This window comes from Lasioglossum baleicum, chromosome 1 (genome assembly GCF_051020765.1).
Source record: "Lasioglossum baleicum chromosome 1, iyLasBale1, whole genome shotgun sequence".
In the NCBI taxonomy this organism is placed as follows: domain Eukaryota; kingdom Metazoa; phylum Arthropoda; class Insecta; order Hymenoptera; family Halictidae; genus Lasioglossum; species Lasioglossum baleicum.
Window position 1 is genome coordinate 21,280,333 of NC_134929.1, and position 19,759 is coordinate 21,300,091.

At 44.4% G+C, this 19,759-nt stretch overlaps 1 protein-coding gene across 1 annotated transcript in view; it reads right to left on the reverse strand.

Moving 5' to 3' along the window:
• The window catches only part of Nmo (serine/threonine-protein kinase nemo), a 180,819-nt gene that overhangs the window by 25,323 nt on the left and 135,737 nt on the right, over positions 1-19,759 (reverse strand). The window contains 5 exon segments of the mRNA XM_076431218.1: positions 610-703; positions 2,719-2,920; positions 4,677-4,865; positions 5,940-6,149; positions 6,495-6,580. Coding sequence (XP_076287333.1) covers positions 610-703; positions 2,719-2,920; positions 4,677-4,865; positions 5,940-6,149; positions 6,495-6,580 — 781 coding nt within the window.

The following is a 19,759-nucleotide window of genomic DNA, read 5'->3' on the forward strand; positions in this document are numbered from 1 at the left end:
TCGTTCTAAGGAACAGTTCTATCCTTTAGGAGCGAGTCTGACTTTGTTTTGATCAAGACGATCCTGAAATATTTAAAAAATGAATCGATGTCGATAAAACAAACGAACAACGAACTTGGACGAATTCTAAAGGATAAAAAACATTATTTAAAATTCTACCAATCCCCTACCGCATCCCCCTCCATCAAAAAGGTGTCACGATCGAAGCAGCCCTCGAAAACTTCGAAAGATCGCTCCGTCGAGTTCCGCCGCGGATATTCGCGCGCGTGGAGTGTCTTATGGCATTTCCTCGTGAACAATACCGAAGATGATGATGATGATGACGACGGTGTGTCGGTTGAAGGACGAGAAGGATTCGGACGGAGGGGAAAGGGTTGTAAAACGTCCGTGGAGAAGCTTCGATTCCCGCAGACCCGGTTCTCTCCCCGCGACAGAGAATTATCATCATTGTTCATCCCCTAGAGCGATCTCGAACCGCCTCTCCCCTCTTTCTCAATCTCTATCTCTAACGGTGACGTTGTCGTTTCGGCTACCGGTGTACTTCTATATATATATTTCATTTGATCGATCGTTTTCGAAAACCTGAACGATCCGCCACCTACGGCTTACCTTGCGAAGCTCTTGAACGCCGCAGACTGCGGATTTATGCAGAGCGGCACGCGCGACGTGTTCAGCTGCTCCGCTATAAATTTGTGCATTTCCTCTGAAACAGACAACCGTGGATTTTAGGGTCAGAGAAGCTGGATTGCATCGCGCGATCGTTCCGCGCGCTTTCTCTCGCGTTACGCCTCTATCACAGAGCTGGGGAAAATAGCATTTTAAATAGTAAATAGTAAATAAGCCTATTTATTTTTTTAAAAGTATGTGTACAACTTTGAAAATGAAATATTTTATATGATGCAGCAATTTTGAAAATAAAATAATTTCTTCGAGGCAGTAATTTTCTTGGAAATAGTATTTTAATCGAAGAATATTGAAAATATTTATAATTTGTCTTTATTTTCAATTTCAATTTTAAATGTTACTACTGAAAATAATGGTTCGAATTCAATACATTTATGGGTGTAAATCGATAGACTTTATGTTTATGCGGTTTCACAGAGTATTATGACAATGCAAAAAGTAAAATATTTTATTTCCTTTCTGATTGCTAAAATAGAAATATTTTACTTTGGGGATCAAATTGTTGAAATAGAAATATTTTATTTTCGAAATTGTATATCATATTTAAAATACTATTTTCTTTGAGCAAAATAAAATCTAAAATATTAAATAGTATTTGAAATATTTGTTTCGCCAAATAATGCCCACCTCTGCTCTATTACAATTAACCCCTTGACGCCCGAGTGAAACAAGAATCGAATTTTCACGATTATCTTTGCGCAAGTTTACTAGTCTACGTAAGAAAACAATCAATAGATCGGTTACATCTATATAACAATAAAGCGGTTGAAAAATTGTCAAGTTGACAAGTTCAATTCTAAAAACATAGCTGAGAATTCGTGCAACAGTTCGAGCATATTTTTAACGCCCGAGCATATTTCTCCGAGGTCCAAACCTATTTTTTCCACGAGGAACGTGGTTCGATCCGGCCTTAGCAACCCCCTAGGAAACGTGTACGCGCGCGCCGCAATTTTTAACCGCGATATTAGTTACCCAGTTTCGAGGCGATTACGGGGGAGAAAAAGGCATACGTTAACTTCACGGTCCCCTGGTCAGGTGATAAATTATGGGTTATAGCAAGCCAAGCCGTTCTAAGCACACGCAAGAGTCTATCGCATCATTGTTCTCGCTGCGGCGGGCCACGTGTCAAAGACGCGACGCTATTAATAATACCGAGCCTTGCGACTCGCAACCAAGATTTCTTTTCTGTTCCACGTTCGACTAATTAATTTTCTGTTGAACAGAAACATTTCGGTTTGAAGGGAATGATTAACATACATTTTTATCCGAATCTGTTCAGGATCTTCATCACGAGTCAGACAAGACATTGTAAGGCAAGGGGTTACGCCACCCTGAGATTTAAAAATAAATCGATTTTCAAAAATTTTCCTTTAATTTAGAGTTCAGGGAACAATTTAAGCCGTGATAGATGCAACAGCTGCCAAAAATAGCGAAGTTACAGTGCTTAGAAGCTTTTTTATGAAATTTACACAATACAATATCCTTTCCAATATCCACAACTGCAAAAATTGAAATTTTACAGGACAAGCAAAAGAAAAATAATTCCAATTTGTCTTAATAGAATGGCCTGCAGATTCGGTTGAATTCTTCTATGAGAGTAGTTTATAAACATTGTGGGTTATGATTGCAACTTTTACAAGTTATTTCAATTTATAAAATAATAAATACCAGCCTCACAGTAACCAGTACCATGTAAATCATTGTTCTTCTGAAAATGCATCACAAATTTTACACTTTACACTGTCAATTTCACAAAATTTTACAGTTGCATCATTATACTTCCGGGGCAGCGATATGATAAAAAAATAATTGTCACTCTCATAGTTCTGTAGAAAAAAAATGCGTAAACTTCGACGTCATTTCGGCCGCCTCAGGGTGGCGTGAGCCGTTAAGTTTCTGGTTGCTATCTCGGAGAAGTTGACGCGTGTTACGAGAAACATGTCAGAAATGACACCGGTGTATTCGCAGCATCGGAGTGTACCGACCAAAGAGAGATTCGGTGATCGTGTAGGATCTATCGAAGGGGTCGCTCACCTTTCACCTGCTGCACGGTGGTGAGTCTCCGTTCCCAGCGATCGTTGAACGCGTCAGACGAGTCTGGCTCGAAGTCGCCGGTATATTGTCTCATGCCGGCGCTGGTCGTGTAGCAGCACGTGCACATGCACGAGTGATATCTGAGCCTTCCTTCGTCGAGGTAAGGATGCGCCAGGGCGTCCACCACGCTGATCCTCTTGTCCTGTGGGAAGTTCGTGGAACGGGGTCAACGAACGATCGATAGAGCCCGGTCGAAAACGGACCGGCCAACAAGAACGTAGAGGGAGAGAGAGAGAGAGGAACCGACTGGGTCCTCGAGCTATTTATGAGACTAGTTAACCGTGTTACTCTCCCGTAACCGGGGGCTGCGCCGCTAAGGGGCGTAGAGGGCAGAGGGGATAAAAAGCGCACGAGCTTGCCGGGACGTATAAATTCGACGGCAAGCTCGTTCTCCAGGATCGATCCCACGGATTTGGATTAACGGCGAGCCCCGCGATTGCTCCTTCGTCCGACTGATGAATTATCGATTAATAAATTCAACGGGACCAGCGAACGCTCTGTGGGTCACCTGGCTACACTGTTGGACATCGAATCAATTTTCACTCGAGCTACAGCAACCATACTCAACTTTTCGTTTTATTCTCCCGGGCAACGTACGTGTGCCGGTGACATGATCGGTAAATCACAATTTCAAAGAAATTGATCTTCTAAAACGATAGTAGATCGTTTGACGAAATAAACATTCGATAGCTAAGATGTCACTACAGATTATCACTCGTTCATATAATTAGAAAAACAATCGAAAAATAGCCGAGGATCTATTTTACCCGCGACAAGAGAAATATGTACATACAGTCGGTGTACAAAGTATTCGTACACCTTTTAAAAATGAATAAATTTTTCAAAATTGGTCTCAGCAGCTTGAGCTTTTTTGAGACGTTAGAAGGGTTAGTTTACTAGCTAATAATTTTTTTTGTAATTGTTATTGGCCGCAATTACGAAGGGAACAGTAAAGACCACGATTTTTATATTTTTTATCTGTGCAGGTAATGAAAATTTAAAACATGTATTTTGTAAATCTAAGTAAGTTATACATATGTACAAAGTTTCATTGAAATTGGTTGACGCATAAAAAAGCTATGGGCATTGTAAGATGTAAAAATCTTTGAATTTACGGTTTGCGATTCGTTTAAATCGCAGATTCTTACGATTTTTACTATTTCCAATCAATTATATTTCGTAACAAACTTTGTACAAGTATATAACTTACTTATGTCTATCAAAGGCGCCTTCTAAATTTTAATTACAGGCACAGATAAAAAATTTAAAAATCGTGACCTTTACTATTTCCTTCGCAATTGCGACCGATAACGATTTAAAATAAAAATTAGTTACACATTAGCTGGTAAACTAATCCTTCTAACGTCTGAGAAGAAACTCGAGCTGTTGGGTCCAATTTTGAAAAAGTAAATCGTTTTTTTAATGTGTACGAATGCGTTGTACACCGACTGTACATCTGTGGTTGTCAGAAAAAATTTCAGTTCATACATTAATTGAACTTTATAATATAGGATTGATGTATTTATACCAGAAAACAAATTACGAAAGTAAATTCGAAAGGGTCGAGAGACTAATGCAATTTAACGCATTAATTTGATGCACTAGTGATCAAAACTTCAAACGGCAATATCTAGTTCTTCCTGCAACCACAGACATATCCTCAAAGTTTGATCATTTTAAAAATTTCCGAATTCAGGATCTTGCGACAGGAACAAGGATGTTTGTCAACAAGAAAAACTGTCTTCCGGTTTAAAAATCGGAATTCAATAGTCGCCAAATATTCGTCACGAGTCTGACTCGATGTTGCACAGTACAAAGTGTTCAGAAATGTCAACGAAGAGAGTGTCCTTGTAGATTTGGGAGTCGATGTACGACGTGTTCCGTTGTCGAGAACTTACGGGATCGAAGACTAGCATCTGGCAGAGCAAATGGACGGCCTCGTGCGTCGCCTGGGTGCTGAGGCTGTAGAGGGCCGGCAACGAGGGCGGCTTCGGTGCGCGGCTCAGCATGTGGGATCTCGCACCCTCGCACGCGTACTTCATGTCCATGGGGCTTGGCGTACCCAGCAATTCCGTGATCAGTTCCAGCTGCAACCGAAAAACGCCGGTACGTGTACGTGCAAGACTTTCGAACGCGGTCATTTGCCAACGGGCACGGGCTTGCAACCGATATCGGCCCGAGGAGAGTGGCGACCGAATCCACCCCTGAAAACAGCTTTACGACCGGCACGGGCGAAAAACGAATCGTGAAAGTCAACCCTCGACTTCCGTCGCTGACTCGACTTCCCAGAGAACTCTCCTAAACATTCCTACTGTCCTCTGCAGGGTGCTTGACTTTCCTTCAATCTGACAAATTGTCCTGAGAAAATCCGCGGAGGTGAGAATTACCAAAATCAACCCCATATGGGGTCGTTAGTAAAGTGAATCCTCGTTGAATTTTACTGGAATTTTGTAGAAAATTGTTTATCACTTTTGGTTTCATTGCTGACTTTCATTGAAGACATTTTTAGAATTGATTTTGAAAAATTATGCTGGAAAAATCTACAGGGGTGAGAATTGGAATTTTGTAGAAAATTCTTTATCACTTTTGTTTTCATTGAAGACATTTTTGGAATTGATTTAGAAAAAATATGCTGGAAAAATCTACAGGGGTGAGAATTGGAATTTTGTAGAAAATTGTTTATCACTTTTGTTTTCATTGAAGACATTTTTGGAATTGATTTAGAAAAAATATGCTGGAAAAATCTACAGGGGTGAGAATTGGAATTTTGTAGAAAAATGTTTATCACTTTTGGTTTCATTGAAGGCATTTTTAGAATTGATTTTGAAAAATTATGCTGGAAGCATCTACAGGGGTGAGGATTGGAATTTCGATTAAACTGCAAGTTCAGTAAGAATTTTATAGAAAATGTTTTGACTTCTTAATATTATTCAGAAATATCAGCACGATCAGCAATAGTGTTGGACAAAAATGCTTGGAAGCTCCATCATCAGTGAGAAGTCTCCATTTCTCAAGTTAGGCAAAGACTCTCGAGAGTCTCCTTCGAGCCTCGTCAGTGACTTTCGTCGCGAAAAGAAATTGTCCCTGTTTCATGAATTTGTTATTTTGAGACGGTGACGCAATAACAGACGTGTTAACGATTTATCCAGGCGAGGGCTAACCTGTTGCACAGGACTCTGTGCCTGGAAGAGAATCCTCCGGCGAAGGAGCTCGCCGAAAATGCAGCCAACACTCCAGACGTCCACGGCGTCCGTGTAATATCGCGCTCCCATCAGGATTTCCGGCGCACGATAATACTGCGTCACCACTTCCTGGGTCATGGGCCTGTTCTGGTCGGTCTCCTCCGCTCGGGCCAGTCCGAAGTCGCAGATCTGTTGCGCAGGAGAAATATTAACCAGTTTAAACACGTTATTACATTATTTCCATTTGACATGTATTAGGTTGTCCGAAATGTTTGTTTAGTTTCCAATCAGTGTGCACAATGCGAATTCAAAGTGGTGTTTCAAGAAACCAAATTGCATCGTTAAGTAAGAGGAAGCATAGGAAGCATATGTTCGTGTTATTTAACAATATTAAACGTACAAATTCCGAAAGAAACTTCTGGGACAATCTAATATATGGAAAAAAATGAATGTTCGGTAAAATCGCCAGTAAACCGAGCTGTTATAATTACAACGAATTACTGAGAACATCAGAAGCACGTGGCGAACGCTCACCTTAAGTACACAGTTGCTGTTCACCAATAAGTTGCCCGGCTTGATGTCCCTGTGCAGAATCCTGGCGGAATGAAGGTACTTCAGGCCTGGAAAAGAAACCGAGAACGCCTCGTAAATCATGCGAAATTCGCAAACATATTCAAATCTCGTCGAGACGATCAAAAGTTGCCGAGGGGAAACGTTCCCCGAAGAAAAATGGAGAACTGAGAGACCGAAAAGGAATTCTAATCGGGGAAACTGCCGCGGTTCTGACTAAATATTCGCGTCGTTAGCCGAGGATATTCTGTTGGGAGAGATGGACGATGATTCGCCAGAGATTATACGGCAGATCTGTGCCAACTTCCAGCTGGAGATCGTCGACATCAATCGCGGAACATTTTCCAATTATTTTTTGGCTGAGCAGTAACTTCAATCTACATTCTTTGGGAAATTCATTTTAAAAATTCTCCAAGTTAACACGCTTTGACTACCGAACCAGAAACTCAATCATTTATTTAATAAAGTCCTTCATGTACCGGCATGAACTCGATGGTCTTTAAAAAATCAGAGACGAATAGCTGCGGACTTTTAAAAGAATTTTCTCGACGAACTGACTGTTTTCAACATTTGGTAGAATCCATATATCAGTGCAGAAATTAATTTTTTCGGTACCTCGTGCCATGTTCACTGTAATGAAAATTTCGAGAGAATCGATAATCTTTCTCGAAGAGAGACGCAGCAAATTTGGAACGCGTTGCGCGAGTTTGCGCGCCGCAAACGCGACCATGCGAATTCGAAGGGGGTCGGAAGCGTAGGCCGAGGGAGCAATGTTCGAAATATCATTAAGATTTTATTAAACGGATTAAATCGCAGTCGACAAATTGCAACGCGGGATTGCTCGCGTTCGCCATCGATGGTTAATAATAAGGCCAGCGGCGCTCCGGAACCTGTTTTAAATGAAACTTCGGACGAGCGGGGAACCTGTCCCGTATTCGAAGGAAAAAGGGAAGAGTGGACACACCGGCGATCGCCTCGCCGCGCCGTCTCGAGACACCGTGCCTTTCTATTCAATTTGACCGAGGAGAATTATGAGAATCGACGTTTCGATGCGTATGGAGATTTAAGAGCCGCGGAGTCTCTCGGCCAGTGGCTGCTAAACTGATCTAAACTCACCGTAATGCATCGCAATACGCTCACACAAAGATAAAGAATTTTTTGATTGATAAATAACGAAAAATGTATTCGCAATTTCTTGACTTCGTCGGCCAGTGTGCGAATAAATTTACGACTCGCCCTGATTAATTCGCTGAACCCGACCGCACCATCTTTAATCTTCTCGGGCCGGCGCGACTGTATTTAAATGTCGGCGTTTTCACGGCCATGAACGGACGCGTGAAAAACGTAATTACCGCGTCGTCGAACGGTTATCCGGGACGGAATCTCCGCCAAGCGGAACGCATGTCCATTCAGAAGGGATTACACGAGCGTTTAGCGACAGCACCGCGAGGATAGTCGGCCGTTAGTCAACCCCGGGCCACCCCTTTCGCGGAACCGAATTGCACTTCGACGAGAAGGGTGGCCCTGGTAATCTGCCCCTATTCAACGGGCATCCCCGAAAACCACCCTTCGTTCTCGTCTTCGCTCCCTGGAACGCGTATCATCTCGCGCGACGGTTTTCGAATAAAATCTAAAACCAGAGAAATCTTCAATTAACAAAGCGACTCGGGCTCACACGATTAAATGATTTTATTTATTTTACAAATTAAGCAATTAAATTACGATATTTCTTCAATTTGTTACAATTCAACGAATGATTTCGTAAGTCAATCATTTTGGCAGAAATCAAGGGAAGCGGATGGAATGCATGGTGTTCTCGGATGGTCGACGAGATGGCTCGCGCGAGGGTGTGTGAATTATACAGGCGGACATTCGATCGTCCGTGACCTGTTCCGTGAAAGGGGCGCGACGGAATAATTACTGGAAAGGGTGCTTCAACAGTCGACACCGTTTTACACTAATATCCCGCGGTAATGCGTCTCGTGCCCGTGGCGGGCGCCATTCCGCACGCGGAACGCGGCAAAACATTTCATATTTCGATGTGAACGCGCTCTCTCGCGACCAGTTTAATCTCGCGTTATTAAAATTACTAATTCGGCCGCGTCGTTGGCTGTGCTCTCTGTTGTCACTTTGCTAGGGGGTTGTGTAATGGGAGCCCGAGTCTCGTCACCATGGAACCCCTTGCCAGAATCCCTTTTCAAAACTGTCTTTTAACCAACGCCCTTCCCAGAGATACATCTTCTTCGCTTGGTCGTTGTCGGTGTCGAACCGCGGGTTTTATGCATTCACGACAGTAATGGTTACGACTTATCTGGAAGAGTTTCAAAAATAGGAGGCCTCCTTAATTAATGAGAATCTTCGACACTTGGATGGCGGAGTTGGAGTCCGTTTAGATCCAGTATTTTTTAAAGGCGTCACCCAGTTATTCATTTCCTGCTGATGGATTTCAATTGAAATATCGGAATTCAAATGTCGAATGGGAGAAGTTCGAAACTCCAGGTCAAACCGGGCCCGGCCACCATCGTAGAAAGATTAACTCTTCCAGCGTGCCCACGGTTGACACCGTTGACAGCTCCAACCTCGAGCCCGCGTTCATCAAGCCGAGAAAAAAATTCATATTCCCGCCTCGCGCGACGATGCGGGGGTGCATGGAACAACTTCCGGGCGACGCGACGCGTCCTCGGGTTATCGGTTGGAACTCCGTAAGAGGACCAGCCTGGAGACTGGGGTTGGAGACTGAGGATGAGAGAGAGAGAGACTTTAATTACCGGCGGGTGAATTCGCAACCGGACGCACCCACGGGGCAGATTACCCCGGTAATATTACCGAGTTTTATTGCGGGGAGAGAAAAGTCGAGGACTGAATGCGGCATGACTCACGGCACACTCATCTGGCACCGATGTTTCTGCTCTTATTGCAGCCGCTCGCTCCCTCTCCTGTCATTCCTGTTTCTCTTCCCGCGGTTTCCCACCCTCTCCCTGTCCTGTTCCTCCTGTTTCCTCCTATTCCTCCACCCCCGGTTGCCAACTCCCTCTTCTTTGGCTCCATTTCACCCCCTTCTGACTTCTTCTCTGTCCCTCTTTCGAGGCCTCTTCCGATTTATCCTCTTCCTCCGCCCCTTCATTCCCTGGCGCATTCTTCTCTCGACGCCCATTTGTATTTTTCAAATAATTTCTCAATTTGTATTTTTCTTTGTATTCAGATGTGGGCGTTTATGTTCGTGCCTCAGCAGTTCGTATTTTACTTTCGGTCCCGTTTCGAATGAGCGAAATAAAATCACTCTTTACATTTATACCTCATCATTCCATATTTTTCAATTCACAATTAAAACTGTTACAAGGACATATTCATTTGTTCAATAAATCTACTTCCTCGGACACGTGCGACGATAAAATTTGCTAAAAATCTGAATGGATACGTTGGGCAAAATCTGTATGAAATACTGTAAAACAGTCACGTGCCCTGCTGAATCCCGTGTTAACATTCTGAAAACGGTTCTAATGAAGCGTCAACTGGCTTAACAAGGAGACAATGTGTCTGATAACACACCGTCCCAATCCCCTGCACCCTTTTCCGCTCGAGTCCGCGCTCCTCACGGCTGATCCAACAAACACAGAAGCAACATCAGACTCGGCGCTATCGAAGGAGAACAGATTCTGCTCCCGAGGGAACGATTCCGTTTCATTTCTCACGGTAATTAAGCCGATGACGCGAGCAACGCGTGTACGGGACCAACGAAAATTAATTAAGACGCTGCCTGTGATTCTTCGATCCTAGTTCTCGTTGCGTTAGTGTCTTCATCGAAAATGTTCAGTGTCCGCGCAGGATCGCATAATCGGTATTCCATCGTGTGCGCGCGAAGTACGAATAATTCGCGCGTGGAACGTCTCTCGGTCAGTGAAGACCGCGTCCGGTTCGAATCGCGTTAATTGATCAAGCGGCGCGAGGTGTCGTAATTAAACGCGGAAAGGAAGGGGGATTACCTGGAAGGGGAGGGGGAGAGAAAGGCGGAATTCCGATACCCGCGGCGCTGGCAGGTGAACACCAGGAAAAATCAATCGAGGCTTGGCCACGAGGCTTCGAAACGAGGTCGATCGGTCATCGATCGACTCCGAAGACACGGGACCAGCTAGGAGAAGATCCTGATGGCTGGTCTCTGCGGATGTTCATGCGGATTTACTGTTCATTAACACATTAGCTGATCGTCGCTATAAACTTGAAAATCTCACGATATTCCTCGACGCTGTTATTTATTCGATTGTCTTCGTACCTTTGCCAAGAAGCGAGCGCACGTTCGAAGGTAATAAATGTTCGGAGAAATATCGAGGCGTGCAATCAGGATCTCTTGTTTCCCATGTTTGCATGCATAGGCGACTGTTTTCTTTGTCAAATGTTTTACACATTTATCTTTCCCACGTGTTGTGTACTTTGCCGCGTCTGTGTTCCTCTATCGAGAAGCGTGCACACACTTTTCGAAATAATAAAAGATTGGAGAAGCTGACAGACGCGCAATCAGGTTCGTTTGTTTGCCACGTCTCTGCGCGCGGTTCTATCACTCTCTTCTTTGACAAATATTTGATATAGTTAGCGTTTATCCGTCGTCTATTTTATCGTGTTTATTTTCTTCGGTTTCGTTCATCACATTTACGCAGCTACATCGCGAAGTGGACAGATATCCCGAAATAGTGAAAGATCAGAGAAATATGGAGACGTTCAATCAGGATCGTTTGTTTGCGACGTGATCTTAATTAACAACGGTGGGCCCGAGGACTTGACGAAAACTGCGTCGACCGCGCCGCTGAAATCCTCCAATTACGTGAAATTGGAGGGAAGAAACGAGTAAACGACGCGAAGCCAAATGAACTCGAGGACGGAGGAAACCAAGAAAAATTTGTCGACGTCGGGCACAGAGGATCCTTGACGATAATGTCTCTGTATATGTATATCTATATACATATATTTCAGATTGTCTCCTGCATTATGTAACACCTGCTTCGTCCGCCATGGCGACGAGCGCATTCATCACCCGCACGTCTGCGAAAATAAAACGTAACCGGCCCCGAGGATACGCGGGGTGAGATTTGCAAATTGCGTCGCCTCGATCAGAAGAAATATCCTCCTGCGCCGTACAGGCGCCAACAAAAGGCAGGTCATAATTTGATTGAGCTGCACTTCATTCATTTCATGTACATACAGTACCGGCTAAATGTTTGGAATCACTTGCTGATTTTTTGTCAAAATCGAATGTATCGATCAAATTTTGAAATGACCCATCGTTATTATATCAAATCAAATTAACTAGTTGAATAATGCTCGAGAGAGTGCAGCATAAATTTCCAAGGTTTTGTGCATATAAGACAAACAATCCAATGTCAATCTTTGATCATGATTATTCTAAAATATTAAACATAGTCAACCTGGAAACATTATCTGATCGAAGAATAGTATCCGACCAGAGCTTTATTTTTAATTTGATAAATAATAATATCGATTGTCCCGCACTCCTGAGCCAAATCAATTTCTACGTGCCTGAACGTGTTTTGAGAACGAGAGCAGGATTTCAAACAAGGAAATCCAAATCCACATATGGAGTAAATTATGGAGTTGATTTTTTTAATGGCACGTTACAGGAATTCAAAAGAAAATTACGCAAGATTATTTGTTAATATAGTACCTGTATTTGTTTAGTTTCGCGCTTGTCCCTTTTTATGTAAATTTTAGGTTAAGACTTTTTTTTTGTTATGTTTCTTTGTCTATCTTTCATTTTGTCCAGCTAGATTCGCGTTCGGCACCACTGTGCAACGTTCCTGCTAATTGTGAAAATATAGGTTCGCACCGAATCGAATGCAACGATTAAAAATCGTAGCAACTAGTCTGCCGGATGGAACACGCGTAGACAATAGAGTTTCGGTTACAATCGCGAGTCCCTGGACCGAGAACGATTATAGGTAAATTACGAACGACACAAGCTGGCCGGGCAGATAGGATGAAAGCCAGTAGAGTACTCGCAGCTGGACTGGGTACGATCACTATGCCAGGGGGAAAAGGAGAGTGCTATGGCGGAGGATTTCAGGCATTATGCGTGCGGCTGGCGCGTCCCACGAGATAAATTGCGCCGGCGGCGGATTAATGTAATAGAGTGATTAATCGCGCGAGTGACGATCGGGGCGCGAGGCGAGCACGTGCTTTCCGACCGCCGCGCGCCGCACCGCGCCGATGGATTAAAGCGTTTCACGCGAGAAGTTCGACGGTCACCGGTGCCCGGCGAGCGGCCGGTACTCGACGCACCGGGTCACGGCACGATGAAAACCAGTTCTAATGGGTACACGGAAATTTACGAGTCGGCGAACCGCGGTCCAACAGCTGCGGCCGCCTCCGACACCGTCGCCGAAAACCGTTTCTGCTTCTACAGAGATTGATCCCGAACGCCGAAACTCGTGACAGCTTCTCTCCAACATTCAGCCTTGTTTTAGACAATCCGTGAAAATTTCAAGACGTCACAGTAGACGCTACAACCTTTCAAAATCATTTTTTTCACGAAAGTACACTGTATCGAGCGTCCACGATTTTTGAGTCGAGATGATCCTCTTGAATTGGGATCTTTATTCAAAATAAAAATGATGAAGAGCAATGAGCAAGATGTTACTAAATACTTTTTATTGATGAAACAACTTTTTACTGTTTGGAATTGTTACTTTTGAATACAATGAGAGAATAACTATTTTATTGTTCCTTATGATGCGATAATGTCACTGTCAAAAATCGAACGTGTCCGTACGCGAGAGTCCAACACACGCAGAATTTCGCGCGAAGGTCTTCGGTGTCTGGCTGGCAGGCCAGAGACGGCAATAATAACGGCAAGATTCGCAGAAAGCGCGCGAGAAGAGGACGCGCCGCAGAGGAGGACGAGGAGGATAGAGGAGGGGGAGAGGGACACGGTGAACGTGGAATACGTCACGGCAGGACGATTTTACGTCGGCCCAGGCCGGGCATTATCGGGTTCATCGCACCCGAACCCAGCCGGGTATGCGTGCGATTCCCGGCGGCCGGCGGCCGGTCGATTCCTCATTTCTTCTCCCCAGGGACGGCCCGGCCGATGCGATGAGGTCGACTGGGACTACCAACCGGCTCACTACCGAGCTACGAGGATCGTACGAAAGTCAAGGACGAAGGACCGGCCGCCTCGGGTATTAACACCAAGGTCATCGGTATCGTCGATCGTTTCTCCTACCAGCGACCACCGTTCCGCGAACAATTCTCTGTGTGCGCGTGTGTCGCACCTGTCTCGATTTTCGCCCGATTTCGATCACGAACTCCTCACATGTTCGCCATCTACTATACCGTCGCACCGAAATTCCCATAAATGCGGAGGATGTCAGGATAACAGGACACTTTCCTCGCAATAATTAGAGCTTCACCGTCTTTCATAATTTTCCATAAGGAAAATTCATATTTATTCCACATCTACATTTTCTTTAATGTCTATATGTTACGCAGGGTGCCTCACAAATTAGAACCAGCGGCTTGCAATTTTAGAAAAAGGAGAAAACTCAGCGTGATGTTTTTAAATGGAATGCTCACCGAACGAACACGTTCGCGAAGCACTTTGCCGCGAGACAGAGTCGTCAATCGTTAATCAGTCTCGGCGTCGCGCAACTTTACGAATTAACGGCGTAACAATAGTTTCGAGACGTGGAAATCTCCTTGCAGGTGAGGAGACGATTCCATAATCCGATTCGAACTCGCTACCGCGAGGCGCGACTCGATTCAAGGACGCTGGGGACCAATTAATGCTCCTCCGGCCACCAGGAATCTCGCCGGCAATTTCGCAAATTGGAACAAAAATCCGGAGAGGCTCGTTCCCCGAAACGGAGAATGTCCGCGGAGGATACGTGACCCGCGAGAAAAGACACGAGGTAGAAAAAAAATAGAGAAAAAGAGGAACGACATATCGCGATCGCGCGACACTCGCGGCGGCTTGCAAGCTCGTTAGCCCGACGTCGACGTTGAAAGGCTTCCGTGACGATGCTCCTTCCGCCCCGACAGTTAATTGCGTTCCTCGTCGGCCCGACGATATTTTAATCGAACGCGACAGTGGAGAACAGGCTCCGTGTGACAGACGAATTTTACAATGGCTCGTTCGTATGCCAAACAGACCAGGGATCTCGCTGGAAATGAACCGGGCCGTAGTGTATGCGAAATTAGGGGCGGTTTAAGGTATCGCATTCCTCACTTCCAATTTCTTCATAAAATACACACGAACTGGCATAGCAATTTTATTTTTAGTTGAAAAATTAATTGGGCAATAGTAGAAATTATGAACAAATTCTTCTGTTTCTCCGAGGACTCCCATAAACAAATTGCTATAACATCGTGTATAATCAAGATTTTCACTCGAAAGAATTACTATATATTCCACAAATACACATGAGCAAGTCTACCGAATTTCCAAATTTTCCGTCCAACAGTTTCCCCCGAAAAAAATTCGCGAGGATCGTCCACGCCGGCGGCAGAGGGTTGTCAATGTTGTTTCTGTAAACGGCCGAGGCAATTTGTTAAGGAACACAATATCGGCGTGAACGGGGAATCATCCGAAACGCGGTCGAGCTTCCGCAAAGCGGGACGCAAACGGCGTATTATTTGCGGAACGCAAAACACGCGTATCGGACAGCAAGCCGGAGCGTGGAATAAAGAGCAGCCGCGCGCGCGGATCGCGGCGACACGCGTAAAACTCGCGGTGGCGCGATGGCGGTGGGAGAAAACAAAAAGCAAAAACATGGGAAAAAAGGAAGAAGAAGAGCGGTTGAAACAGGGAAACCGGGTCAGCCTATAAAAGTCGATCCCGACACGTGCACCGTTCGCTCGGAACGGGAATAATTCAATTTGAAAGCGCGGCCCGTGCCTGTGTACTGCAACGCGCACCGCGCCCCGGCAAATCGCGTTTATAAACCGCGATGTTTATTTAATTCTACCTTTTAATTAACCGCGCGTTACGCCCGTTGATTTAATTCGCCAGACACCCGTGCCCCCTCTTTTTCCTTCGCGTATCGATGACTGTTTGGAAACGGTCATTCGATAAAAATAACAGTTGCGCTTGGAATTTACTTCTGGAAATAGGACGGAGGGAGTCGAGAACTCTCGATTAAGAATCTGTTGCGTGAACCGTGGAGTGCATGAAAATATGTTTTATATTGGATAAAAACTGAACATTATTCTGGCAATTACGACCTTCGATACTTCCAGCTGGGGAGAAAATATGAAACAGTCGGGTTACCCTCGGTTGGTCGACAACTCATTTCGCCGACACTGTTTTCATCGACGATGAATTGAACTTTTTATGGAATTGATTTGTTTTATTTCTTATTTTATTCTTTAATTGTAATTTGTGCTGGTAATTGTTGAAACTAAATGATAGTAAAATGATTCCCAACATTATTGCTTTAACCCTCTTTCTAGTATGTATGTAAGTGGTCAACTACTGACGAACAGAAGGTCAATTACTAGATTTTTCATTTTCAACAGTGGCCAACTTCTGAAGCAATTACTGAATTTTTAAATATGTTTCTTATAAATTTGTATAAGTAAACTTTTTTTAAAAAGTGGCCTTGGTACATAATCTAGAAGACTTGAAGAGTGTCTTCAGGCATCGACTCTCGCTATTTGATGACAGAGCAAGTGGTTACTATTGTTTGCGTGGAAAACTTCTCTTAACTGGTCAACTACTAGTACCTTTACCTTACACGGTCAAATCGTCGACAAATGTCTTCATCGACACGGTTTGACCGACACTAACACGGTCAAATCGTCGATGAAAGCTGTGTCGGCGAGATGAGTTGTCGACCAACCGAGGGTAACCCGAAACAGTCGGCTCGAAGGCTTGAATTTGTTTACTATGTAATAGTTAATGGTCCATGATCTTCAGAAAATTTCAATCGAACTGATCGAATAGTTCAATTTTGATTTTCAATTTTTCCGACGCTCGAACGACTAGATGAAACGACGCGGGAGATACAGAGGTTTCGCAAACGAAGCGTAAGGTTCGCGAGAGCAGTGTATGGTCTCGGTTTCGAAGGGTTAGTACCGGTGTTAATTAACACTTTGTCACCGTAGCTGTTTACATCGTGCGGCCGGAATTTCGTTGGAAACGGGAGCGCCGCGAGCGGAACGCGAAACGCCGCGATCCGTTTTTGTAACGTTAACGAGGGAACGTGTGCGCAAAGCCGCGCGACGTTATTGGGATTTATTCCGTGGGATTTTTTGTTGTTAAAAATGGCGCGATTCCGAGTTTTCAATCCCTCTATACAGCGACAGAAGCGATGCTCGCGATCGTGTTTGCCATTGGAACGTGCTAGAATTACTGTTCGTTTGATCTATTGTGTGAAACGTTGTTGTACTCTTCTTAATTAATTGTTATTTGTTCTCCGAGAAATTTACGACATTCGACGTTGCAGAGTGCGAGCACAAGCGACGTTTAATCGATCCGAATCGTTTCCATCTTCATCTATTTTTAGGTTGACACCATCGTGACCGATGACACCACGGTGGCGTCATAATAAAAATGTTTATTCTTATATTTGGGATATTGGAAGTTACTCCAGAAGATTAATTACGTTTTGAAAGAGTTAATTGTGCGATGTTATTCGAGACTGCTTGGTGAGATTTTTTTATTGTTGAAAAGTAAGCGATTGCATGATTTTTAATTTCCGTTACATACAGAGACACAAGTGATGTTTTCACGATAATGTTGATCGTTGGAACAATATAGAATTACCGCTCGTATGACCTGCCGTGCGAACCGTTGTTTCGTTTTGTTCAATTATCTCTGCGCAGCGAGTCGATAAAATGTTGAGATATAATGTAACGGAGACGATTCCATCGATATTGTTACAGGGAATGGAAATGCGATAGCGAACGGCGATACAGGAGAAGGAAGCTGTTAATTTATGGCGGTCAACAGTCGTCGGTGGTTTCGTCGACCTGAACTACTGAACAAACTAGTAGTATAGCCGTGGAACAGTCGGACGACGAAAATCGATGTGGAATTGGCACACTGCTTCTGCAATGAGCTGCTAATTGTAGATTTTTCAATTCCTCAGTCAACTAGATAAAAAAGTGATGACGCTACTTTATTCAAAAATATATAAAGAGGCTCTCAATAGTCAATCTCTGATTCTCAACACACTTTTAAGCGTTAAAAAATTTGTAGTGCCCACAACGAAGTATCAGCTGAGCGTATTTCGTCTCGACAATCTCACACAACAGCAGGCTCGCCAACAAAGAGAGAAAAAAACAGAAGCTCGTATAAAGTGGACCTACATCAGGCACGGTAAAGCTTTAACACGCGTGCCTCGCGAGCAGGGTTAATTAAAACACACACGACAGTTCCAAAGAAATAATCCATTCTATTGTCGCGATTCTCGCGCGGCGGTGATTCCGGAAAGTAGTCGACTGTTGCGAGAAGTTTAGCCGGCAGACGAAGCGTGGTTTCTTTCAATTTCAGTAGGGACCTCTCAAAGGGTTGTGCCGCGTTTTGCGGCGCGTTAATCCCGTTTCTTGGCCGCGCCTTTCGCGCGCAACCTTTCGGAGGGAAACGTCGTGATCTCGTTTGAAAATATATTAAGCCCGGGGCTTAATTAAAACCGCGGCTAGCACGGGAACAGGCACGAAAATACGGGATGAAAAGGACAAACGCGGCTGGCCTGAACGTTCCTGGGCTCGGAGGTGTGACGAAATGGAACTGTTAGGCGGTACGCTGGTCAAAAGCCCGGCGAATTCTTTCTGGCAGCGTGGCTGGACGAGAATCGATCCTTTCAATTCGGAAATTTTATTCGTTTCGGCAACTCCGAACAATTCCGTGCAACACAATAGATAAACGAATACAAACTTTAATATTTGATCAATATCAACGACGAAGACGAAAATGAAGAATTTCATCGTTCCCTTATCTAGTTTCTATACTACAGCCCATCTAATCCACAAGATCTTCGAACATTCCAACCTTTAATCAATAAGAACGCTAAAGGAGAGTGAAGAAAATGATTATCCTCTTAGTTTCTATACCGTAACATATAATCTTCAACCTCTTCACCACACGACCAACACCAATTATACCCGAAACGAAAAGCAAGCAAGCCAGAACAGGGTTGTTCCGATACCGAAATTTGATGTGTCATGGAAATGATCGAAGTAGACCGGCATGTTAGCAGTCGTAGCATCGCCCAGGAGCTAAAGATCGACCATAAAACAGTTTTGAACCATCTGCATAAAGCTGGATTAAAAAAGAAGCTCGATGTCTGGGTGCCACACGAATTGACGCAGAAAAACCTGATGGATCGAATTTCCATCTGCGAAGCATTGGCCAAACGGAACGAAATCGACCCATTTCTTAAACGGATGGTGATTGGGGATGAAAAATGGGTCACATACGACAATATTGTGCGAAAACGATCGTGGTCAAGGCGCGGTGAAGCGTCTCAAACGGTGGCCAAATCAGGACTTACGGCCAGGCAGGTTTTGCTGTGCTCGTGGTGGGACTGGAAAGGAATCATCCACTATGAGCTGCTTCCATATGGCCAAACACTAAATTCGGACCTCTACTGTCAACAATTGTACAGGTTCAAGGTAGCGATTGACCAGAAGCGGCCAGAATTGGCCAACAGGAGAGGTGTCGTGTTCCATCAGGACAACGCCAAGCCACTAATACATAGAATTTCTCTCTGCTAATAGGATTCTAAAAAAAGATCATCCTCTTATCCCGACAAACAATTTAACAGCTTCAATTATAACCCGAACGAGACGCAACAAGACTGCAGTCTAGAATACACAACGAACAATCTGTCGGACTCGTGGCCAGCCCAACAGTTCGCCCTAAGGTTCGATCAGCATCAAACGAGCCAGGACAAAAAGGAATAGTAGACAAGGTAGAACAAGGTGTTCACCAGCGATGGACAGTTGGCAAACAATCGGTTTATCGGTCGGCAACAAGAACGGAAAGAAGTTTGACACGCGGAGGTGGAGGGCAGATAGTGGTTCTATCGAATGGGGATCGATTTAATTAAAACATCATGGAGGAGGATAGCCAGGGAACGTGCAGCCAGTCGAAGGAAGAGGAAAAGGAGGAGAAGGAGGAGGAGGAGCGAGGTTAAGCGAGTCGGAGGAGTGGAAAAGACTCGGCGGCGAGCAAGCGACCGGATGACGGGGTCTGGGGTCACGGATGGGCGGTGGCAGGA